Source organism: Odocoileus virginianus, chromosome 19, assembly GCF_023699985.2.
Source record: "Odocoileus virginianus isolate 20LAN1187 ecotype Illinois chromosome 19, Ovbor_1.2, whole genome shotgun sequence".
In the NCBI taxonomy this organism is placed as follows: Eukaryota; Metazoa; Chordata; class Mammalia; order Artiodactyla; family Cervidae; genus Odocoileus; species Odocoileus virginianus.
The window spans coordinates 24,614,428-24,640,117 of NC_069692.1; the positions used below are offsets into that span (position 1 = coordinate 24,614,428).

The 25,690-nt window shown below is 40.7% G+C and overlaps 1 protein-coding gene across 1 annotated transcript in view; it reads right to left on the bottom strand.

Moving 5' to 3' along the window:
- Positions 1 to 25,690, bottom strand: part of CCDC162 (uncharacterized) — a 150,019-nt gene that overhangs the window by 85,870 nt on the left and 38,459 nt on the right. Inside the window, exons 12-17 of the mRNA XM_020876610.2 lie at positions 14,620 to 14,812; positions 12,722 to 12,849; positions 7,008 to 7,208; positions 6,175 to 6,296; positions 4,482 to 4,710; positions 1,005 to 1,207 (exon numbers count right to left, since the gene is read on the bottom strand). Of these exons, the coding sequence (XP_020732269.2) occupies positions 1,005 to 1,207; positions 4,482 to 4,710; positions 6,175 to 6,296; positions 7,008 to 7,208; positions 12,722 to 12,849; positions 14,620 to 14,812 (1,076 nt within the window). The remainder of the gene's footprint in view (positions 1 to 1,004; positions 1,208 to 4,481; positions 4,711 to 6,174; positions 6,297 to 7,007; positions 7,209 to 12,721; positions 12,850 to 14,619; positions 14,813 to 25,690) is intronic.

The window sequence follows — 25,690 nt, forward strand, 5'->3', positions numbered from 1 at the left end:
TTGTGAACTCCCTGAGAACAAGGATCAAAAATTATGAGGAGGTAGTATCATAGTGGTTAATATTATCTTGGCCCATAGTTTGATTTCTGCTTCTACTACTTTCTGGTTATGTGATCTTAGGAAAATTACTTTTCTGAGCCTCTACTTTCTTGGTGGTAAAATGTTTACAAGCTATATCATAATATCATATCATAAGGACATCATTAATCTATTATAACATAAGAATATTCTGAGAATTAAATGAACTAATACATGGAAAGTTCCCAGTACAGACCCTGGACACAGTAGGCCCTGGATCATGGTTTATGGTGGATAATTGGGCTCTCTGTGTCTTCAGGGACTCTCATGGAGCAGAAAACAACAGAACTCATATATGTTTGCAACAAATCCTCAAGTTCCATATTTTTCCTGTTTAGGGAACATGTTCACTTAAATGTCTTACCATCCTCTCACGCTCAAAGCAAAAACAGAACTCAGCAAGCATTCTCTCCCCTTACCTGCTGAACATTTCGTACTTCCACCAGACCTGGATGCTATCACTGACTCATTCTTTCCTTTCTGAAGGCCCTCCACTGGTTCTGCTCTGCTATTCAACTTCATTATATTTGAGCACTCAGTATCATTGGGTGCTTGATGAGGGTTAGTCTTCATACCCAACAGGATACTATGGAAAACAACACGGACAAAGCTCTTACATTTAGGGAGCTTACATGAGCAGGAAAACTAATAAACCAACATCAAGCACCTAATTAAAAGGCAATGGCTGAATGGAGAAAAAGCCCAGGTGCTTAGAGGAGAACCCAGACTAGCTGAGTAGTCAGAGAAGCCTGTTGGGAGACCTGAGAAGAGAAACAGGGAGGGAGGGAAGGTGGAAAGGAGGTCATCATTTCAGTCATTTACAAAGCTCACTCTGGTTACTCTGGGGGCACAGATGGGGCAAGGCTTGCAGTAGGAAGATTCATAGTCTATCACCCTCCATGTGGATCGTGAGTCCCCCTACTGACCGTGCCAAGTGTACACTCTCCAGACTCATCTCTATCAGCCTATGCCGGAGGGTCAAGAGTTCCAAAAGTTTGGAAAACATCTCCAGGAGCAGCATTTGGGAATCTTGGCCTTGGTTCTGTCCTTGGTCTGCTGCAGATTTGAGTGCAAGCAGGCCTGTCTCCCCCACAAGAAAGGGATCACCCATCACTTTAGTTGAAAATAGCTGAAAGAAAACAGAATACTTTAAAAAATACAAAATAAAGAAAGAAATCTGAACATATTAAGAAAAATATGTCAGCAGCACAGACTCTGGATCCAGAGTTCCTAGGCTTGAGTCCTAGCTCTGGCACTTACAAGCTACGAGATTTAGGGCAATTCACTCAATTTAACTGTCTCTCAGTTTCATCATCTATAAAGTGGCAGTAAGGATAATAACAGCACCTAACAGGAACTAATAAATCATAACTGTATCATAGGGTTGGTTGAGAGGGTTGAGTTAAATATATACAAAAGCGCTTGGTACATAGCATTTGCTAATATCATTATTATGAATGTTTTAAGCCAAAATAAAGAGAGAAATGACACAGATGACCTAAATAGAAGCCTCTGATACATTTCAAGTATTTTAGTGACCAATGATAATAATGATAATTTCTTATAAACTCTAATTGAAGTTTCAAAATTTTCAAGTATTTTCATGTATATTAACTCATTTTTATTTTCACAAGATCCCCATGACTTGGGAATCACAGATACTATTATGTCCATTTTATCAGTTAGGGATCTGAAGCAACACTGAAATTTTCTAAGGTCAGACAACAGTATCAAGAATAAATTTAGTTTCCCTAGTTCCACGCTGTAGTTTTAGAGTATACCAAGCTGCGTCTTCAATGCTCCTCTGCTCAACTCACCCAAGCCCTGGGTGATTTGTGAAGTTACTACATCGTTCTTTAACATCCTCCTGCCTTGGTCACCGCCTCTGCTCTGACATTTTTGCTAGCTTTTTATATACCACTTCCAGCAAGCACCAAGTCCGGGGACCACCTCTAGTCTGTCTTTCCTGGTTTGGCTTCCCAAGAGTAGATAGACTTATCTACCAAAGGCCTTGCCTACTCAAGGATGCAATTTCTAGACACCTGAAGTCTTCCAAAGTGATGAAGAGATTTATTAATTTCCTGATTGTCTTCTGAGTGCAAGACCTGCCCCATTTTCTGTCCCAGTACAAAAGATTAATCTGAGTATTTATCATTTCTAAGTCCCAATTTGAACATATTTAAAAAGAAAATAATTTAAACTGTATGGCAAATTCTCTGGCGGTCCAGTGGGTAGGACTCGGTGCTTTCACTACTGAGGACCTGGGTAGAATCCCTGGTTGGGGAACTAAGATTCTGAAAGCCATGCAGTGTGATAATCCATCAATCAATAAAAAATAAAACTGTGTGGCATCAATGAGAGATTAAATAGGTAGCCCAGATATTCACTACATTTTTTAAGAGAACTAAAAATACATTTTAAAAATCTGGTATCATAGTTGCCACTGTTTTAGTCATTAAATCGTGTCCAACTCTTTGCAACCCCATAGACTGTAGTGCACCAGGCTCCCCTCTCCATGGGATTTCCCAGACAAGAATACTGAAATGGGTTGCCATTTCCTTCTCAGGGGATCTTCCCGATCCAGGGATCAAACCTGGGTCTCCTGCATTGGCAGGCAGATTCTTCGCTATTGAGCCACCAGGAAAACCCTGGTACCATAATACAGTGTGAAAATAATCCTCAAAAAATGGTAGTGGCTACATGGGTGATAATGTGGGGAAAAACTCTGTTTTGAGCCATATCTTACACCACATATTCACTTATACACACATATACACATGCACACACAGTCCAGGTGGAATACTAAAAGGAGTTAAATATTTTTGAAATAAAATAAAAACCTTAAGAAGTTAGAAGTTAGAATAAAGGAAGACAAATATGAAACATCTGGAGGAACTTTGGCTTTCTGAATTTAGGATAGAAGAAATCACAAAGGAAATGATAAACAGATTTAACTATATGAAAATAAGTTTCTGTTAAAAATTTAAAAGACAAATTGGGGAAAATAGTTGCAGAAAATATTATGGACAAACAGTTAAAGTTTTTTTAAGAAGAGCTCATGTAAGTGGATAGGAATGATATTAGGATTCCAAGAGAACTATAAACTAAGGAGAGGAACAGAACATTCATAAAAAAATACAGCTAGTAACATGACATTTGGAAGAATATTTAATCTCAACAGATAGCAAGGAAAGAAAATTAACAGTGTAATGCCACCTTTATATATCATATGCATATATTAGCACAGACATTATATGCTTACACAGAGTATTGCAGAACTGGTACCCTTAGACACTATCAGTGGTATTACAGTTTGGCACGACTTTTCTGGAAAGTGATCTGCCAACATGTATCCAAAGACTTAAATTTTGTTTCAGTAAATCCAATTCCAAGAAGCTATCCAAAGGAATTGATTCAAAATATGGTAAAATCTGTGAGCATAGAGATGTATCTTATGGAATTTTTAATAATAATAAAACATTGTAAATAACTTGAATGCCCATTGATAGGGAAATAGTTGGATAAATTATCATTCACCACTTAAAGGAATTTTGTGGTCATAAAGGTTAAGTGTGAAGACTATTAGCAACATGGAAGAATTTATAATATGATGCAACTGAGAAAAACAGGAGATGGTATATGAAGGATATGATTAAAAAGAACTATGTAAAATAGGTATATAAAGAATACTTGAATTCAGAAAAAAATGATTACAAATGCATTTGAGTGGTTATATTTAAGGTAATTTTCTGTTTTCCTGTTTGGCTAAAACTCTGAATTCTATTTTTTGATCAACTTTAATTTAAAAGAAAATAAACTTTTGTTTGAACTGGAGATGATAGGTGACTGAGATAGGCCTGGGGAACAGATATTTTTGGCAGCTGAAGCCTTGAAATTTCCTTTATCTTATAGCAAGTACCCACACAGAGTAAGGTCAGATTAGAAACCCAGGTCTCCTGCATTGCAGGTGGATTCTTTACCAACTGAGCCATCAGGGAAGCCCAAGTTCATGGCAGGGCTGAGCTTAGTCCTGATCACTGACTCCTGCTCTCTCTCCTCTACCAGATTTTAGCTCAGGACAAAACAGTACATTTTAACAAGAGTCTTAGAAAGAAGAAAAATTAATTAAAAAATATATATTGTTAAACTATAACCAACCAGAAAATACTTTCCCCCTAGCTGTGTACATTTCCCTTTAAATGATAACTGTAGCAGCACCCCGATAAACTGGAAACGTTGACCAAAATGAACAAAAAAACCCATAAAAATGTTGGCAAGCCCTAGGACTATCTCTGGCCAAACAGGAGGGAAATAGAGCCAAACAAAAACAAAGCTAAGTAGTAACATCTGGGAGGAAACAATCTCTTTGCCAAGGACCCACCTAACCCCTTCAGAGAACCTACATCTTTCTGGAGCTGTGCACTGTACCAGGACTCGGGCTTGGCTGGGGTGAGCCACGCATCCAGGGCCAGCTGCAGCACACGTCTCTCCAGCAAGGTGAAGGCAATGGCTGATGTGGGCCTGCAAGTGTGGCGGGCCTCCCTGAGGAGGTGCTCGAGGGCCCTGGGGATACAGGAAGCCAGGCCCAAGGAAGGGTGGAACTCCAGCAGATAAATGTTTTTCAAAGCTGAGCTTAATGAAAAGAAACAATTAATGACAATTTTACATGATGAAGAACTTAATCTGTTTCCAGATCTTATATTTTTCAAGACCAATAAAACAGTCTTACAATCCAGGGCATTATAAAAAACTGGAAGCTCAACAGGGCCTTAGAGGCTGTCCAGGGAGCCCAACAGATTACACAACATGCTTTTTGCTTTAATATGAACTTTTTTAAAGACATAGTTTACTCTAAAATCCAGTAAGAATAAGATTCATTGTACATCACATCATTATGCTGTACACCTTAAATTTATATATGCGTGCATGCTAAGCTGCTTCAGTTGTGTCAGACTCTTAGCGACCCTATGGACAGTAGCCCACCTTGGGATTCTCCAGGCAAGAATACTGGAGTGAATTGCCATGCCTTCCTCCAGGGGATCTTCCCAACTCAGGGACTGAACATGCCTCTCTTATGTCTCCTGCATTGGCAAGCAGGTTCTTTACCACAAGTGCCATCTGGCAAGCTCAAATTTATACAGTGCTGTATGTCAATTGTATCTCAACGAAATAGAAAAAAAAAACCTAAAATTGTGTATGTAAAACCTGTCAACATTTCATTAGCCAAATATTTGAGAACAAGATAACTTCAAAGTGTCTAAATATTAAACAAATACCTTCCATGACTATTTCTATTTTTCACCTGATTCTTGATCCCTTTTTCTTCCCAAAATGATAATGAAGATGGTTTTTGAGTTCTGTATACAAGTATTGGAATCATTCATGCTTGCCATAAAAACGTTATATTGTATAAATGAATGGGGTCAGAAACAATAAAACACTTGTCTGTGGGTTATCCCTTTGGAAATAAAGGGTATAGTATCAGTCAAGTCAAGGGCCTTTCTATACCTACATGGAACACAAGCTCCAAACCAGCTTGGAGCCTGTCACCAGCTTCTTGGTTCCTCTGTACCCTCAAAGCCTGGGAAGGCACTGTAAGGGTGAATCACACTGCATATCAAGGAGGTGACCTTATGTACTCTCTCCAGGTGATCTCAGGAAATGCAATCTACTACTTAAAGCGGTGGGGTGGGGGTCACAAGATGAGTCTGCTGAAACCTTTCTGCTGACATTTGCTAGAAAAAAGAAATTCCTTTTTAAAAATTTTAAGCACATCTATGTTTCATATATGTTGACCTGCATGGCACCTCTAATAAATCCTTTGACAGCATTTTAAGAGCAACTGCGTTTTTCAGGACTTCTCATGGGAATGAAGATTCTGCACCCAGGGGCATAAGTGTAAATTCTGGCCTCCTATTCCTTATTTGCAAAGTGAATCAAGTTCACAAAGGAATCCCTCTTCTATGATTGTTATATTTACTTCTCTCATCACCAAATACTTGAGAGGTGCTTTGTAGAATAGCAGTAGACTTAACAACATACCCTTTAATTATCCAGAAATTAAATGTAAAATGTCTAAAGACAACACCAACTTACCAGCTATTGTTGATGGAAATGAGTTGTTTGCAAATGATGTTAAGGGGAAGTCCAAATGTATTGCTAGCATCTGGATGGCCTTTTTGCCAAAGCCTCTGGACATACTCACGCTGACACTCTATCTAGAAATGTCACATAAAAGTTAAAATTAGAAAAGTTAGACTTTCCCATGGATGTGAGTTATGAGCCTTGGCGTGAGAAGAACAGATCATCAGCCCTTTGCGTATCTTCATTATTTGACTAATTTTCGCCCAGACATGAGTTTTAGGGATTCCCTCACACAGAGGCATGGTTGTTTTTTAGTCTCAGGCAAGGATCAGCCAGGAAAAGCAAAGGCAACCAGCTTTAGGCAATCTTAAGAAGCACAAGAAAACTTCTTTCTGTAAAATAATTGACTACAAGCAAAAAATTCTAAGCAGGCCTAAGGAACTGTATTAGCTTTTCCCTGGAAGTCATAGACTGTGACCATTTCCTATAGTGTTATAGAAATAGTTGCAACCTTTTAAAAAATAAATATAACTTTACACATTTAATGTCTTACAAAGGGGTAGGCTTAGTCCTTTCACTATAGATGAACTGTGATTGGATGAAAATAGGTTGCCAATTCTTTGTGGATCATTAAATGTAATTAGGATTGGAAACCTCCCTTTAAGACTGTAGTTATGCTTGAAATTCAACAATGCAAATAAGCTTACAAAGAAACATTGTGTACATGCTGTCCTAGAAAACCCAGATTCTGAATCGGTACTGAAAGGAAAATACAGTTTTCAGTTTTGACCTGTGTTTTCCATCCCCTTCTCACATGGAATCTTAAAAAACCCAAATATACTCACGTGCTGGTTGAGGATGCCCCTCACCAGCTGCAGGTGAAGCCTCAGGCAGGTGCATTCCTCTCGGTAGGCCTTAATGAAGTAAGGATGACTGAAGTCAAACCTTGGGCACCTGTGCATGATGTCTGTGATCACTTGTGCTAAGGCAAACCTCTCCTCTGGGTCCAATGCATGCTGGTAGGCTTCAAAGTAACTGTCAAGAAGCTGTAAATAAGGTTTATAGTCAGGGGACAGGGCCCACAAAGGAAGAGAGGTGAGCTCCCAACCATTTCCATGCTTTGGAAAGCCCCCCCGCCCCCATCAATAGGCGAGACAGCCCTGCACCTCCGGGTACCAGCCCTGGGTGGGCAGCCGCAGCACCAGTGCAGCACAGACCAAGTTAGGGAGGGTGAGGGAGAAAGCACTCATCGCACCTCTGTCCCCCCCTCCTCTGCTCTCTACACACAAAAGGGGAGTGATATCATGAATAATACAACATCTAACAATTACAAGTTCCAATGAGACAGTGCATTCAGTGTCACTTCATCAAATACGTTTATCTTCAACACCTTTTCCCACAGGCCCACTTTCCTCCCTCTATTTTATTCTATTACCAAAGGTAGGCAGGTAGCCTCCACCCCTCTTCTACATCATCAGCCCCATTTATGACACCTTCTCTTCAATAGCTTGCCTATTTAAGTTTCACATATGTAGAAGTGGTGGGGGAGGGGTTAGAATGGCAAGTGGAAGATGCAAGTCCCCTCTAAACATAAAGGTATTTATTCCAGATTACACTCCACTGCTGCTGCTGCTGCTAAGTTGCTTCAGTCGTGTCCGACTCTGTGCGACCCCATTGACTGCAGCCCACCAGGCTCCCCCATCCCTGGGATTCTCCAGGCAAGAATACTAGAGTGGGTTGCCATTTCCTTCTCCACACACTCCACTAGGAAGGGCCTATGTACAGAACTCTCAAGAGCATCCGGGAAGTTTCTGTTTTACTAGAGTTCACAAGTCTTTTCTAAAAACTGAAGAAGGCTTCCCCACACTAACTATTGAAGAAACTCAGAAAGATATGCTCTTTATTTTGTTTTTACATTTGTTTATGAAATTAGGGAATTTCTGTTCTGCGTGTAAACTTTATTTGTGTATAATTAGTCATGGTGCTAATCAGAAAAAGCTCTTCAGAGTTCACTGGTCTGGAATCCCAAACAGTTACCTAAGAGCTGATATGCAAGTAGTTCTAAACAATGTAGTTACTCTTTTTGGGTTGTTTTTAAAACTTTCATAGGCCTTAGACACACTTACTTTTGGAGACCCCGTCCCATACTGTCAGGCGAGTGTACAGTTTTTGTCTCGTCACTACAAAGTTTTGGAGTGACAGACATTAAAGCCCCCCTCGGCGTGTCACAGCTCCCGGGTCTCGGACAGACTAAACGCTGAGTCTATATCACCTGATGGACAAAATCAACTCTGGCTGAAAGCTTCTGAACTTCTGCTCCCACCAGTCTCACAATGCAATGGATTCCTTTCCTCTGCCCAAATAATCCAACATCATCCCTAGAGTTTCAGCTCAACATGCCCCTCCTCAGTCTTCTCTGACCCAGTCCTCTAATGCCGGCTTCATGCTCCCGAAAGGCCTCAGCTCCTAGGGCGGCTGTAGCACAAGGACACAGGTGTGCCCCGTGAGTTCACGTAGTTGACAGCAAGGAGTGGACTGTTGAGTCTGCAATTTTTGCCAACCTGATAGCCAAGCACACTCTGAGATGCATTAGAGCATTTTTTGTTTCCTTGGGTAGTGGTCTTCCTGGTGGTTTGAGGCCTGGGAGCCAGCCCACTTCTTAACAAACTAAGGAATTTCCTAAAAGGAGACAAAGAGCACCTTTCATTGTGTGGAGTCCATAGCTAAGAATGAAAGACCAGGAAGAACCGAGAGGGGGTAAGCACTGCTTGAATGTAGGTGGCAACAGCTCAGGAGGACGTAAAGGACCCCAAGTGGTAGGAAAAGCCAGGAGTGTCTCCATCTTGCAATAATAACTCCTGAGGCTCCTAAGAAGGGAAACACTTGAGAATCAATTGAAGCCTAGGAATCAAATACTGCCTTAGCAATAGATGTCCAGTGTCTGAAGGCTATTCAATGCTAAGGCTCAAGGAGGGAGAGCCTGGGGCACTTTATTTAGCATCCAGTTTTGCACTTTGGGAAACACTGGTCCACGGGAACGTGGGTCAACCTTAGTATACAAAGGATAACACCAGGAGAAGCTAAAAGCTTAGGACACAGAGTGTGCTCCACAAGTTAAAAACTCACACACCTCAGAGTGTGAAATGAAGAAAAGTGCAGATCCCTTGTCTTTAAGTGAGCCTCAGGGAAAATGAAGCCAGCAGAGTGATCTAAATGACCTTATTCCAACCACAGAGCTCTCTAGAGTAGCATTCAGTTATTAAATAGCAGAAGACAAAGCGGGAACAAAGGAGTGATGGGGTTAAGAAGGCTGTCACTCAATAGCCTAGTGGAAGATTAGGAAAGAAACAGTAACTTCCCTAAATCATTCTCAATGAATCTAAACCTTTTTGGCTGGACCAGGGCAATCCCAGGAGCTGGTTTATAGAATTTGTACTGCTGTGACCTGTTTTTGTACAATGAGCCCTATTGTTTGGTTACTTGGCAGGGGAAGATTGTGGGGAGGGTTCTTGCTAGTGATTCTCATCTGGTGATACCAGGTTGCAGAGGTAGGTGCTAAATTGCCATCATCACTTTGTTGTTGGTAGAATTACCAGGTTTAACAAATAAAAATACAGGTCATCTAATTAAATTTGAATTGCCGATAAACAACCAATACTTTTTTTAGTATGTCACAAATATTGTCGTATTTTACCTGGCACCCCCAGTTGTTGAGAAGGAAAATGTGGCTCTTTTTAAATGGACAAGCCTTTTTTCAAGCTTTGCCCTCCACCTTGAAAAGCTCTCAGATGGCCCTTTGCATAATTTTATTATGAATTCTTTCTCATCAGGGGTAGGGCCGTGATCTTTACACCTCACAGGTTCTATTTATTATCTGTTTGCTAACTGGCTCATTTCCATTTGAACTCTGGACTGGCATTTGTCTAAGAAGTCTTCCTAGCCTGTCAAATGTCACCTGTGTATGTCAAGGGCCAACTTGCAGGCAAAATAATGTGTGGTGCACACTGATGGTAGGCATCAAATATTGGAGAAAATAGAAAAGAGCCTGAATGAATAATCTCAAACCATACTGTGTTTATAGACTTTTTTTTTAAACCTAAGCCTCTTTTTATTTCTTGGATTTAAAAAATCTTTTAAAGACAGTACTTTAGATCAAATGAAAGTGTAAAAGAGAAAATCAGTGTCAGACACATCTTGTCACAGAATTTTCTGCCCCCCACGCCCAGCCGCCTTTTTTTTTACTGCTCTAAACACTAATTCAAATTATCCTGAAAATGTGTCCTCTGGTGGCTGTGGAGAGAATTAGCAGTTGGTATAAATGTCACTTAGGAACTGGCACAGCTGATGCCTGGCTTTTGAGTCTCTTAATCCACCTAAAATCATACCAGCTCTATTTTTATGAGCAGTTTATATAATATGGCTACTTGAAGGATTTAAGGCAACCTAATGTGTTTGAGCAATTTTTAACTTTAGCGATTCTAATATATTTAACAATCAAAAACAGCTGAAGACACTTAGCAGTAGAATCAGTACTGGGAGAATCAATTGTATTCTAGGTAAAAGTCTGGTTTATCAATTAAAAATAGGCTCTTTTGACAATTTCTGGAATTCCAGAAATTGATTTGGAAGGCTTCATTTTCCAGTTTTTGGCACAGATAAGTCAGTTTCTACAGGGAACTTATTTTCAGGGTAGAAAGGAGGGAGATTATTTTCAATGGTTGTTTTAAGTTCAAATATTTTCATGTACCATAGAAGAAACTAGTAGACAGCCCTGATAACTTAGCACAGAATGAACACTAGGCCAAAGTGAGGAGAAATTGGTTTGTTTATTTATTACTCTCTGCCTTCTGTTCTTCTCTACCATCAAGTCCTCTATAGGAAGCCTAGAAGAACTAAAAACAGAGGTGGGGAGAGCACAGAAAAGGGGTACTGCCTACAACTCATGTCTGGCCCAATAAACATATCAAGTTTGAGGATTTTGTATTACTTACATTTAATGCAGCCTCTCCAGATTCTATACTATGAGGCTAAATCTCCCATTTACTCAGTAGATCACAGTAAGCTTCTAATTGACAGATCAAGTGTCCAGATGCACACTCTAGAGGTCAGTTGTCTTTGGAAAGAGGAACAATTTTCAAAGCTACAGCTTGCACCCTGTAAGTCTAGCCAGTTGTTTTCCAAAATTGGATGATCTACATCTCCATGAGTAACAGACCGGAGAGTAGATGAAATGGTAAAATCCTCTACTAGAAAAACAAAGAAAACATTTCCACTTCCACATTCTCTTACCACATTACAGTGTACTGTAACCTGGTTCCCATCTCTGTTACTCTTTTGACAGACTCCTACAAAGCTAACAATGACTGCCTGATGGTTAACCCCACTGTCTGGTTTTTAGGACTCACATTCTTTGATGTTTCAACTGTTCTCCACACAGGTAATAATCCTCTCTTAATTAAGACTCTTTTCTTTCTGTGGGATTTCCTAATGTTATCCTTTTCTTTTTGCTGCAGTCTCTCTGGCTACTCCTTGTTCTTCTCATGGATTCTTGTCCCATGACCTTCCCCTTAAATGTAAGTGTTCTCAGGGACCCATTTCAGACATCTCTTTTACTACTCATTTTGATACATTACTATGGTATGACTTCCACATTTATACCTCAGCTCATACCTGCTCCTGAACTTCAAACCTACAGCTCCCGTAAAACATTCATGCATGCATGCTAAGTTGCTTTAGTTGTGTCCAACTCTGCGACGCTATGGGCTGTAGCCTGCCAGGCTCTTCTGTCCATGAGATTCTCTAGGCAAGAATACTGGAGTGGGTTGCCATGCCCTCCTCCAGGGGATCTTCCCAACCCAGGGATCAAACCTATGTCTCTTAGGTCTCCTGCATTAGCAGGCAGATTCTTTACCACTAGTGCCACCTGGGAAGACATTCACACCTGGGTTTTAGCAAACTCTCCTCACACGCCTTGTGTCCTAGACTCAAAAAAACCTTCCCCTCTAAAGAGGCCCCTCTTCTTTCATTCTGTTTCAGTTAACAGCCTCCTCTCTGAGCTTGAGGAAGTCATTTTAATTCCACCCTCATTCTCTCATGCCAACATCTAGTCTTCAAATCCCGTCATTTCCATTTCTGGAAATCCTTGCCCAACTGCTCTCACCCACCCACGTGTGGCCTACCCTTCTAAAGACCATAATAAGGTCTGTTGGTTTGTCTGCATTTAGCAAAGTGAGGCCTGTCCCTGACAGCACAATGAACACGAATGGAATCATCACGCCTTCTCACCAGAAGCATACATGTCATAAAAGGGCCTAAATTATACAGCCCTCTAACAAATTTCCCTTAAGCTGAAGCCATATCCTTCACATTTCATTTTTTTGTAACAAAGAAGCACAGTAAAGAACATAAAATTGATTATATACTTACAACTAGCTAAGATTTTTAAAATACTTATTCACTTCATTGGGAGTTGCCCTATAAGACCCACGGGGTTTAAAAAAATATATTGGGTTTTATAGGAATGTTCTTAATAGGTGTTTTGTTTTCTAGGCAAAAATACCTGACGCTTGCTTTCTAGAAGAGCTGCTTCCCAAGTCCACATGTCATACAGCACAGCAAATCTGTCCACACCTGCATGGGTCCATCCCCAGTCCTGGTCAATATGTGACTTGCTGCCCTCTTTGTGACCTGGGAGAGAAAAGGATGAAAATGATTAGAGACAGGCCTCACTACAGAGGTATTCCTAGTAGAAATGGAGCCCTCAGATTGTCAGCTCCCCTTCAGGAATGAAAACACTGAAGGGGTAACGGATTCCTAATAATCTGCTAAAGAGACATGGGCAAGACTAGGTAGGCCTTAAGTTCATACTTGCTGACTTCTAGATCAACAGAGGTTTTTGCTTTTACTTTTAGTTTGAAAAGACTAATTTTAGAAATATAAACCAAAATTCAGTTAACATGAAAGATTTACTAAAATCTCCTCAAACCTGTAATTTAAAAGCAAAACATACATTTCTCCTCTGTAAAAACAGGTTCCTGGTGGTTTAACTACAAACCTAGTTTAAACTGCTGTATCAGTTGATGCCAACCAAGTCAAAAAATTTCAGGGAAATTTCTAAGGTATTTCTTAGTTGTGCTAATTACTAACAAATCAGTAAGGGTAACCATTGCCATTATTTAGCTAAAATATTTTCCCACTATAGTACTGTAGGTTTTCATTGACAGCATTATTATTGCTTAAAATTTTAAGCAGTCTGTTTCAGAATAAAATATTAAGAAGTAAGGGATTTTCGGGTTTAGTGATTATCAAGTATATGGTGGGTACTGAACAATAGAAAGCCATTGGTCAGGAATTTCTCCAGCAGCAGTTGGGAAATCATTTCACAATGAATGACCGTATACTCACTAGTTCAGTGAGACATACTCATGTGACTAAGTATTTCAGTCAAAGTAAGTTCCTAGTAGCTAAACACAGTCACATCATATTATAAATGAACATCAGCAAAAATGATGCGTTGGTATGTAGGATCACCAATAAAGATAAAAGCTAAAAGTTGAAATTAGGTGCCCTGGAATGTTGGATGTCATCACTGCATCCCATGATTCAGATCCCAAGTGGTCTGTGGCAAAGGGAGAACAAAGAATTCAATCTAATACTAAATTAATTCTGTCTGGGATCTGAAAGGTTAATTGTCAAACAGTCTTAGAGCAGCATTTTATAACAATATGAACATGAATTATCCTTAATTAAAGTCTACATATATTACAAAATAGCACAATCTCTTGCTAAATTTTCCTCTAGGTATTGCAATTCATCTAGAAACTCTAATTTCTTTACAAATAGAATACTAATGCCATCATATTATTCCAACAGGAATATTCTTACCTCTTCGATTCCTAAAACTGGATAAATTTGAGTGATGCCAAAAGAAAGACAGAATACAGATTATGGGTTATTTGATTACCCTGACTAATGATTTCTCCCTCTGGGGCTTGTCTGACATTTTCCTAGACAGGTCTTGCATCCTGGTGGTTTTTTGTTAGGAACTCAGAAATATCTCTGCTTCTAACTGCAGTTTCCCCAAGGTCAATTATTTCTTTTTTTTGTCACTTAGAAAAAAAAGTCATTAATTTCACTTGCTTACTTTGCTTCCCTCAGGGCCCTGCACCTAGTACGTAATGCAGAAATGCTACTGGGCAACAAGTAGAGTCTAAACAACAATAAGAACTATAACCAAGTTACAGTTTCCAACAAATGGGGGACTTGAGCTGGAAACAAAACATTATCTTTTTTAGGGTGGTGTGTGTTGGGGAGGTATAAATGCTTGTTGGATTTTCCAATACTATTATACGTGTGTTATAGTTTAAGGTGGGAGGTGTTATAGAGCCCTTGATGTTTTTTGTCTGTTTGGATAGGTAGATTTTTGTCTGGTTGATTTTTAAAAATCTGACTTCTGACCTTTTTCTCTCTCAATGTAATGGCTGGCTACAAGCAGCAGTTCTGTCTCTAGGTCCTTCAGATCACTCAAGGCTTCATCATACATGACATACACTCCCTGCTGGTCCTGGGTGTGGATGTAACCAGCATCCATGCTGTAGTAATCATCCTGGTTCTCCACTTCTGAGAACTCCATGAATTGGATGCTCTGGACCTGGGAAAGAAAGCCAAGACTGGAAGTTATCAGAACAGGGAGAGAAATATTTTGCCAGCTCAAATGGACAAAATGGTAGGTTTCTGTTCCCACAGAGTGGGCTGTCAGCATGGAGCTGTAGACACAATGAATGCATAAAGAGCTAGCTATATGTAGGGGAAAAGACAAGAACAAATGTCAGGGAAGAGTAGTTCCTAAGATGGAGAGATTAACCAGTTGATTAAATTTTATAATTAATTCAGGATTATCTGGGAAAAGGTAGACAATAGAGCCAAGGGATAAGGGTGGTCTCTGAAGCCAGAGTGCTTGTGTTTAGGTCCTGGGGCTTCCCAGGTGGTGCTAGAGGTAAAAGAACCCGCATGCCATTGCAGGAGGTGTAAGAGATGTGGGTTTGATTCCTGGGTTGGGGAGATCCCCTGGAGGAGGGCGTGGCAATCCACTCCAGTATTCTTCACCCCACCCCAGATTTCAAACTATATGAGAAAGCTATAGTAATCAAAACAGTATGACATTGTCACAAAAAAATTGGATAAATGAAACAGAATATAGAGCCAAGAAATAAACCAACACATATATGGCCAATTAATTTACCACAAAAGAGGCATTCATATACAATGAGATAAGGACAATCTCTGTAGTTCTTTTTTCCTTACTGGGAAAAATGAACAGCCACATGCAAAAGTGTTAAACTGGACCATTAGTTTACATTATATATTAAAAACTTACTCATAATAGATTAAAGACCTAAATGTAAGACTAGAAACCATAAAGTTCTAATGAAAAAACATATATGGTAAATTCCTCGTTATCACACTTGGCGATATTTTTATATCTGACCAAAATAGTAATGGCAACAAAACAAATACGTGATTAAAAAAAAATTTTTAATGAAGAATGTGAATTCAGTGAAAAGAACATTTTTTTTTTTTTACAAGAAATACAATTTATTATTTGTTTGCTTCTCTGAGGGCTCAACACGTGGCATAATGTACCATGCGATACCCAGATTAAAAGCATGGCTTTGGTGGTTAGGGCTTTAAGTAAGAATAGAAAATTCATCTTCATCATCATGTATGCATGCATGCTCAGTCATGTGTGACTCTTAGCAACCCCATGGACCATAGCCCATTAGGCTCCTCTGTCCATGGGATTCTCCAGGCAAGAATACTCGAGTGGGTTGCCATTCCCATCCATGGCCACTCCAGTATTCTTGTTTGGAGAATCCCATGGACAGAGGAGCCTGGCGGGCTACAGCATTTAGGGTCACAAGATTCTGACATGATTGAAGCAACTGAGCACGCATGCACTCTGCCAGGACCTCACTTTAAGCAAGTTACTTAGACTTTTAGACTCCATTTCTTCATCTATCACATGGGGACAGTGGAGACACTACAAGGTTTGTTGCATATGATACCATATGTGTATGTTTGGCCTCACATGTATATGAGGCCCTTGAGATCTATAATCAGCTATTTCTTTTAATCTTATAAATACTTCTAAAGTGCATTAACACAGTCTCATGACTTGGTGTCCTCTCAAAATTTACGTCCACTTGAAACTTGTGAATGTGGCCTTATTTGGAAATAGTTTTTGCAGATGTACACAAGGTAAAATGGGGTCATACTGGATTAAGGTGAGTCTCAATCCAATGACTGGTGTTCTTGTAAAAAGAGGAAATTTGGAAACAGACACATAGGAGAGAAGGCCACTTGGAGGCAGAGGCAGAAACTGGAATAATGCATCTATAAGCCAAGGAACACCAAGGATTGCTGGCAACTATCAGAAGTCAGAGAGGTAACGAGGATTTTCCCTTGGGGCCTTCAGAGACAGCATGATCCTGCTGACACCTTGATTTTTGGACTGTTTTCAGAATCTAAGAGAATAAATTTCTCTCCCAGCTGTTGTGAGCCACTCACTTTGTGGTACTTTGTTACGGCAACTGTAGGAAACTAACACAAGTTTCGAGTAGTCCAATCATAATTTTATTTTTAGATGACCAAGGGCCTATCACTTCCTGGGAATCATTATTCTCATAACAACTCTCATAATTTCAAACTCCTCTACCCTGTTCCTCACTCCCAATGTCCAGCCTCCCTCAGTCTCAGCTGATGCCCCTCCACTTCTCCATTTACACACAAACCCACCACACTGCCCCTCTTCCATTGCTCCCTCTGCACTGTAGGGGCCCATTACACTCCCCTTCCCGAAGGTCATTCCCGCCTGCTCTGCAGCATCTCTTCTCCTTGGACAGCCAACTCATCTCAAACAGAGATTTCCCAGCTGACACTGCTACATGCCCCTGGCCCTCTTATTTTAAAACATCCTCACACCCTTCCACCTTATGTCCCTCCTTCTCACAGTCCAACCCCTCCTATAACATCATCTGTCTCCTTTTCCTCATCTCCTACTTCTCACCCATTCCCATCTACTCCTGTCTCCATCAAGCCACCTGAACCACTTTTACAAAGACCAACAAGGACCATCCAGCAGACTTTCTATAGTTATCTTTATGTAATCTCTCAGGAAGATTTGACACGGTTTAGCATTCCCTGCTTACTGACCCACTTTCTGTGCTGGCTTTCTGGGATTCCACATTTTCCTTGCTATCACCAATTTTTCAGCCACTTCTTCTTTATCAGGTCATCAAATAGTGGCCCACACTCAAGCTCCTAGGACTTCCATCTTTTCTTCCAATAGTCCTTCACCTGAAGACTGTACACTTTCACAGCTGAGATAACCATCTTTAGACCATTTGCTCCCCAGTTTATATCTCCAATCCAGACCTCCTAGAATTCCAGACCCACATATACAATTATCTATTTAGCGTCTGTTCCTGGGCATCTCAAAAGCCCCTCAAATTTAACATGATCAAATCATGTGCTCTCCCCCACAAACCTAGGCCGCCTCCAGTTTCCCCATTTAGTAAATAACACCACCACCCATCTACTTCCTCTAGCATGAATCATTCCAGATGTCTCTTTCTATCTCACCCTACATGTCCAATCTATCACTAAGTCCTGTTGATTTTACTTCCTATGTCTCAAATCCATCCAATTGCATCTCCACCACCCACCACCCTAATCCAAGCTGTCACTATCTGGCACTAGAACTAGTCTAGCAGCTTCTAAACAGGTTTAGTCTGTTAAATGGTCTGTCCACTTTCCTTCTAGCATGGGCTTATTCTCCCCTCCATTTTATTCACTACTAGCAGAGGATCTTTTATAAATGGAGCTTAGATTATGTTATCCATTGTTCCCTTTAACAGCTAAAGCCAAAAAAAAAAAAAAGCCAAAACAAAAAAACCCAAAAAACCCCACATCTAAAGCCTCTAAAAGCTTCCCATTGCTCATAGTACAAAACAAAACTCCATAAAAGGACCTACATGGTCTGCTCCCTGCCTATCTCTTTCCAGTGGTTTTGAACCAAATGTGATTTTGCCCTCAGAGGACATTTGGCCATGTCTGGAGACTTTTTGGTTATTATAACTTGGGGGAGATGCTATTGGCCTCTAGTGGGTAGGGGCCAGGGGTGCTTCCAAATGTTCCACAGTACACAAGACAGTCTCTCACAGTAAAGAATTATCAGGCCCAAAATGTCAATAGTGCCAACGTTGAGAAACCTTGGGTTACTTTCGTTTTATACCACTTTCCACCTGGATTACTGTGTCCCAGCCATTCATGTATTCTTTTGATTTCCTCTGGGTACCATGCTTCTCTGGCCACAGGTCCTTTGCACAGACTATATATCCTTTCTTTGTGGAATTGCTAGACATTTGTTGTTCACTTGCTCAGTTGTGTCCAACTCTTTGTGACCCTATGGACTGCAGCAGACCAGGCTTCCCTGTCCTTCACTATCTCCCAGAGTTTGCTCAAACTCATGTCCATTGAGTTGGTGATGCCATCCAACCATCTTAGCCTCTGTCATCCCCTTCTCCTCCTGTCTTCAGTCTTTCTCAGCATCAGGGTCTTTTCTATGAGTCAGTTTTTCACATCAGGTGGCCAAAGTATTGGACTTCAGCTTTAGCATCAGTCCTTCCAATGAATATTCAGGACTGATTTCCTTTAGGATTGACTACCTTGATCTCCTTGCTATCCAAGGGACTCTCAAGAGTCTTCTCCAGCACCACAATTTGAAGACGTCGATTCTTCCACACTCAGGCTTTTCTATTGTCCAGATCTCACATCCATACGCTACTGGAAAACCATAGCTTTGACTATACGGACCTTTGTAGGCAAAGTAATGTCTCTGCTTTTTAATATACTGTCTAGGCTTGTCATAACTTTTCTTCCAAGAAACAAGTGTCTTCTAATTTCATGGCTGCAGTCACTATCTGCAGTGATTTTGGAACCCAAGGAAATAAAGTCTGTCACTGTTTTCATTGTTTCCCCATCTATTTGCCATGAAGTGATGGAACTGGATGCTATGATCTTAGTTTCTTGAATGCTGAGTTTTAAGCCAGCTTTTTCACTCTCCTCTTTCACCTTCATCAAGAGGCTCTTTAATTCCTCTTTGCTTTCTGCCAGAAGGGTGGTATTATCTGCATATCTGAGGTTATTGATATTTCTCCCAGCAATCTTGATTTCAGCTTGTGATTTATCCAGGCCGGTGATGTACTCTACATTTAAGTTAAATAAGCAGGGTGACAATATACAGCCTTGATGTAGTCCTTTCCCAATTTGGAAGCAGTCTGTTGTTCCATGTCTGGTTCTAACTGTTGCTTCTTGACCTGCATACAGGTTTCTCAGGAGGCAGGTAAGGTGGTCTGGTATTCCCATCTCTTTAAGAATTTTCCACAGTTTGTTGTACACACAGGCAAATGTTTTAGCATAGTCAATGAAGCAGATGTGTTTCTTTTTTTATTCCCTTGCTTTTTCTATGATTTAAGATATTGGTAATTTGATCTCTGGTTCCTCTGCCTTTTCTAAATCCAGCTTGTATATCTGGAAGTTCTATGTTCATACACTGTTGAAGCCTAGCTTGATGGTATTTGAACATTACTTTGCTACCATGTGAAATGAGTGAAATTGTATGGTAGTTTGAACATTCTTTGGCATTGCCCTTCTTTGGGATTAGAATGAAAGCTGACTTTTTCCAGTCCTGTGGCCACTGCTGAGTTTTCCAAATGTGCTGGCATATGGAGTGCAGCACTTTCACAGCATCTGCTTTTAACATTTGAAATAGTTCAGCTGGAATTCCATCACCTCCACTAGCTTTGTTTGTAGTGATGCTTCCTAAGGCCCACTTGACTTCACACTCCAGGATGTCTGGCTCTAGGTGAGTGATCACACCATCGCAGTTATTCGGTTCATTAAGACCTTTTATGCATAGTTCTTCTGTGTATTCTTGCCACCTCTTCTTGATATCTTCTGCTTCTATTAGGTCCATACTGTTTCTGTCCTTTATTGTGCCTATCTTGCATGAAATATTCCCTTGTTATCTCTAATTTTCTTGAAGGGATCTCTAGTCTTTCCCAATCTATTGTTTTCCTCTCTCTTTGCATTGTTAACTGATAAAGACTTTCTTATGTCTCCTTCTATTCTCTAGAACTCTGCATTCAGATGGGTACGGCTTTCCTTTTCTCCTGCCTTTCACTTCTCTTCTTTTCTCAGCTATTTGTAAGGCGTTTCTTTTTCTTGGGGATGGTTTTGATTACTGCCCCCTGTACAATGTTATGAACCTCTGTCCGTAATTCTTCAGGCACTCTGTTTACCAGATCTAATCCCTTGAATCTATTTATCACTTCCACTGTATAATCATAAGGGATTTTATTTAGGTCATACCTGAATGGCCTAGTAGTTTTCACTACATTCTTCAATGTAAGTCTGAATTTTGCAATAAGGAGTTCATGATTTGAGTCACAGTCAGCTCCCAGCTTTATTTTTCCTGACTGTATAGAGCTTCTCTATCTTAGGTTACAAAGTATATAATCAGTTTGATTTCGGTATTGACCATCTGGTGATGTCCATGTGTAGAGTCATCTCTGTGTTTTTGGAAGAGGGTGTTTGCTATGACCAGCACCTTCACTGGGCAAAACTCTGTTAGTCTTTGTCCTGCTTCAATTTGTAGTCCAAGGCCAAACTTACTTGTTACTCCAGGTATCTCTTGACTTCCTACTTTTGCATTCTAGTCCCCTGTGATGAAAAGAACATCTCTTTTGGTGTTAGTTCTAGGAGGTCTTGTAGATCTTCATAGAACTGTTCAGCTTCAGCTTCTTCAGCATTATTAGTTGGTGCATAGATTTGGATTACTGTGATATTGAATGGTTTGCCTTGGAAACAAACCAAGATCATTTTGCTGTTTTTGAGACTGCATCCACGTACTGCATTTGAACCCTTTTGTTGACTATGAGGGCTATTCCATTTCTTCTAAGGGATTCTTCCCACAGTAGTAGATATAATGGTCATTTGAATTAAATTCACCTGTTGTAGTCCATTTTAGTTCACTGATTCCTAAAATGTCAATGTTCACTCTTGCCATCTCCTGTTTGATCACTTCCAATTTACCTTGATTCATGGACATAACATGCCAGGTTCCTATGCAATACAGTTTTTATAGCATCAGACTTACTTTCACCACCAGATACATCCACAACTGGGCACTGTTTCTGCTTTGGCTTAGCCTCTTCATTCCTTTTGGAGCTATTTCTCTGCTCGTCTCCAATAGCATATCGGACAACTACTGACCTAGGGGGTTCATCTTTCAGTGTCATATCTTTTTGCCTTTTCATACTGTTCATGGGGTTCTGAAGGCAAGAATGCTGGAGTGGCTTGCCATTCCCTTCTCCAGTGGACCACATTTTGTCAGAACTCTGCACCATGTCCTGTCCATCTTCGGTAACCCTAGACAGCATGACTCATAGTTTCATTGAGTTAGGCAAGGCTGTGGTCCATGTGATCGGCTTGGTTGGTTTTCTGTGATTGTGGTTTTCACTCTGTCTCCTCTGCGATGGATGAGGATAAGAGGCTTCTGTAAGCTTTCTGACTGGGGAGGACTGACTGGGGGGAAACTGGGTCTTGTTCTGGCGAGCAAGGCCATGCTCAGCTCAGTTCAGTTCAGTCGCTCAGTCGTGTCCGACTCTGCGACTCCATGAATCACAGCACGCCAGGCCTCCCTGTCCATCACCAACACCCGGAGTTTACTCAAACTCATGCCCATCGAGTTGGTGATGCCATCCAGCCATCTCATCCTCTGTCGTCCCCTTCTCCTCCTGCCCCCAATCCCTCCCAGCATCAGGATCTTTTCCAATGAGTCAACTCTTCCCATGAGGTGGCCAAAGTATTGGAGTTTCAGCTTCAGCATCAGTCCTTCCAATGAATACCCAGGACTGATCTCCTTCAGGATGGACTGGTTGGATCGCCTTGCAGTCCAAGGGACTCTCAAGAGTCTTCTCCAACACCACACTTCAAAAGCATAAATTTTTTGGTGATCAGCTTTCTTCACAGTCCAACTCTCACATCCATACATGACCACTGGAAAAACCATAGCCTTGACCAGACAGACCTTTGTTGGCAAAGTAATGTCTCTGCTTTTTAATATGCTATCTAGATTGGTCATAACTTTCCTTCCAAGGAGTAAGCAGCTTTTAATTTCATGGCTGCAGTCACCATCTGCAGTGATATTGGAGCCCTAAAAAATAAAGTCTGACACTGTTTCCACTGTCTCCCCATCTATTTCCCATGAAGTGATGGACCAGATGCCATGATCTTAGTTTTCTGAATGTTGAGCTTTAAGCCAACTTTTTCACTCTCCTCTTTCACTTTCATCAAGAGGCTTTTTAGTTCCTCTTCACTTTCTGCCATAAGGGTGGTGTCATCTGCATATCTGAGGTTATTGATATTTCTTCCGGCAATCTTAATTCCAGCTCGTACTTCTTTTAGCCCAGCGTTTCTCATGATGTACTCTGCATAGAAGTTAAATAAGCAGGGTGACAATATACAGCCTTGACGTACTCCTTTTCCTATTTGGAACCAGTCTGTTGTTCCATGTCCAGTTCTAACTGTTGCTTCCTGACCTGCATACAGGTTTCTCAAGAGGCAGATCAGGTGGTCTGGTATTCCCATCTCCTTCAGAATTTTCCACAGTTTATTGTGATCCACACAGTCGAAGGCTTTGGCGTAGTCAATAAAGCAGAAACAGATGTTTTTCTGGAACTCTCTTGCTTTTCGATGATCCAGCAGATATTGGCAATTTGATCTCTGGTTCCACTGCCTTTTCTAAAACCAGCTTGGACATCTGGAAGTTCTCGGTTCACATACTGCTGAAGCCTGGCTTGGAGAATTTTGAGCATTACTTTACTAGTGTGTGAGATGAGTGCAATTGTGCAGTAGTTTGAGCATTCTTTGGCATTGCCTTTCTTAGGGATTGGAATGAAAACTGACCTTTTCCAGTCCTGTGGCCACTGCTGAGTTTTCCAAATTTGCTGGCATATTGAGTGCAGCACTTTCACAGCATTATCTTTCAGGATTTGAAATAGCTCAACGGGAATTCCATCACATCCACTAGCTTTGTTCGTAGTGATGCTTTCTAAGGCCCACTTGACTTCACATTCCAGGATGTCTGGCTCTAGGTGAGTGATCACACCATTGTGATTATCTGGGTCGTGAAGATCTTTTTTGTACAGTTCTTCTGTGTATTGTTGCCACCTCTTCTTAATATCTTCTGCTTCTGTTAGGTCCATACCATATCTGTCCTTTATTGAGCCCATTTTTACATGAAATGTTCTCTTCATATCTCTGATTTTCTTGAAGAGATCTCTAGTGTTTCCCATTCTGTTGTTTTCCTCTATTTCTTTGCATTTATCGCTGAGGAAGGCTTTCTTATCTCTCCTGGCTATTCTTTGGAACTCTGCATTCAAATGGGAATATCTTTCCTTTTCTCCGTTGCTTTTTGCTTCTCTTCTTTTCACAGCTATTTGTAAGGCCTCCACAGACAACCATTTTGACTTTTTGCAATTCTTTTCCACGGGGATGGTCTTGATCCCTGTCTCCTATAAAATGTCACGAACCTCTGTCCATAGTTCATCAGGCTCAGTAAGTCTTTAATCCAATTTTCTGCAGATGGGAGGAGCTGTGTTCCCTCCCTGTAGTTTGGCCTGAGGCCAGACCATGTTAGGGACAATGGCGATGGCAAACTCCTTCAAAGACTTACGCCAGCATGCTGGGACTCCCAGGACTGCTGCAGTCAGTGCCCTTGACCCCATTCCAGGCCACTGTTGAACAATATCTCCGCCAGAAACTCCCAAGCATACACAGGCAAGTCTGGCTCAGTCTCTTGTGGGGTCACTGCTCCTTTCTCCTGGGTCATGTATGCACAAGATTTCGTTTGTGCCCTACAAGAGTTTCTGTTTCTCCAGTCCATGGAAGTTCTGTAATCAAATCCTGCTGACATTCAGAGTCAGATTTCCTGGGGATACTCAGTCTCTTTTCCAAATCCCCAGGTTGGGAAGTCTGTTGTGTGGCTTAGAACTTTCATAGCAGCGTGAGAACTTCTTTGGTATAATTGTTCTCCAGTTTGTGAGTTGCACCCCCTCCCCCCCCCCACCCTCCCCCACCCCCGCCCTGGCGCCTCACCGGTGGCTTTGCAGTGGCGCTAACAGTGATCTCCTTTAAGAGGACTTATGCCTCACGATGTGCCTCCCAGGACTGCTGTTGCTAGAGCCTCTGTCTCCGTGGCAGACCACTGCTGACTCATGCCTCCACAGGAGACCCTCAAACACTCAAAGGCAGGTGTGGCTCCATCTCTTGTGGGGGTCACTGCTCCTTTTCCTTGGTCCTGGTGCACACCAAGTTTTGTCTGTGCCCTCCAAGCATCTCTGGCTGGTATGAGGTTTTATTTTAAACGTGACTGCACCCCTTCTACCATCTTGTTGCAGCTTCCCTTTGCCCTTGGTCATAGGATAGCTGGTCATATGATATAACTGCTAGACATAAGGTAGTTCTATTTTTAATTTTTTGAGGAACCACCATACTGTTTTACACAAGCAGTTGCCCCACTTTACATTACCACTAACAATACACAAAAGATACAATTCCTCAACATCCTTACCAACATTTGCTATTTTATATATGTATGTATTTTTCTCTTAGTTGTTATATTCATGGGTCATTTAAACTATGGAACCAATGGGTCCCAATCTTTTATTCCCTATCTATTCATTCTTATAAAAACTTTGTTCAGTAATCAGTTGTTGGGTAGAATCCATTTATCTATAAATTTTAAGCAGTCATTGTATGCTGGCTCTCAGAAGATGTGTCATTTACTTTTTGTAAACAGGGCAGATGATTACTTGTGTTGATGGCTAATTGTCAGTATCAGAAAGGTGGATGGAGTGTACTCTGTGGGCCCTTTCAATACTCTGGCTCTGTATCAGTTTTTATGTCCTGTTTTAAGTGCACCAGTAATTAAATATTTAAAGTCCCTGAAAAGACTCCTCTTTAATGAGTCACTCATTTAATTATAGATTTTTAAATATTCAAGCTGAAACTCAGAAATATTCTAATAAGTAAAACTAGGACCATTTCTAAATAATAGTTACGGTTCATAATATTCCATCAAGAAGATATTTTATTGTTAAATATTTTTATGGTAGGTGGTTGTTTTTGGTTTACTTTTTTACTATTCTTTTAGGCAAAAAGCTTTTTGATAATTAGGAACTTCCTTTGTCTAGGAGTGCCAAAAGTGAACATATTGTTTTTTGTGAAATGATAGGTACCAGTGGAAAACAGAAATGATGCTGAGAAAATTACATGTAACATATAAAAATTAAACAGTTTGCTTAGATTTACATGTTGACTTCTATTGGCATTTAGCTCCTAAAGCCTGTTATGCAAAATGAATTCTCCTCTGAGGAAAAAAGGGACAACTTAATATGGTATGTTT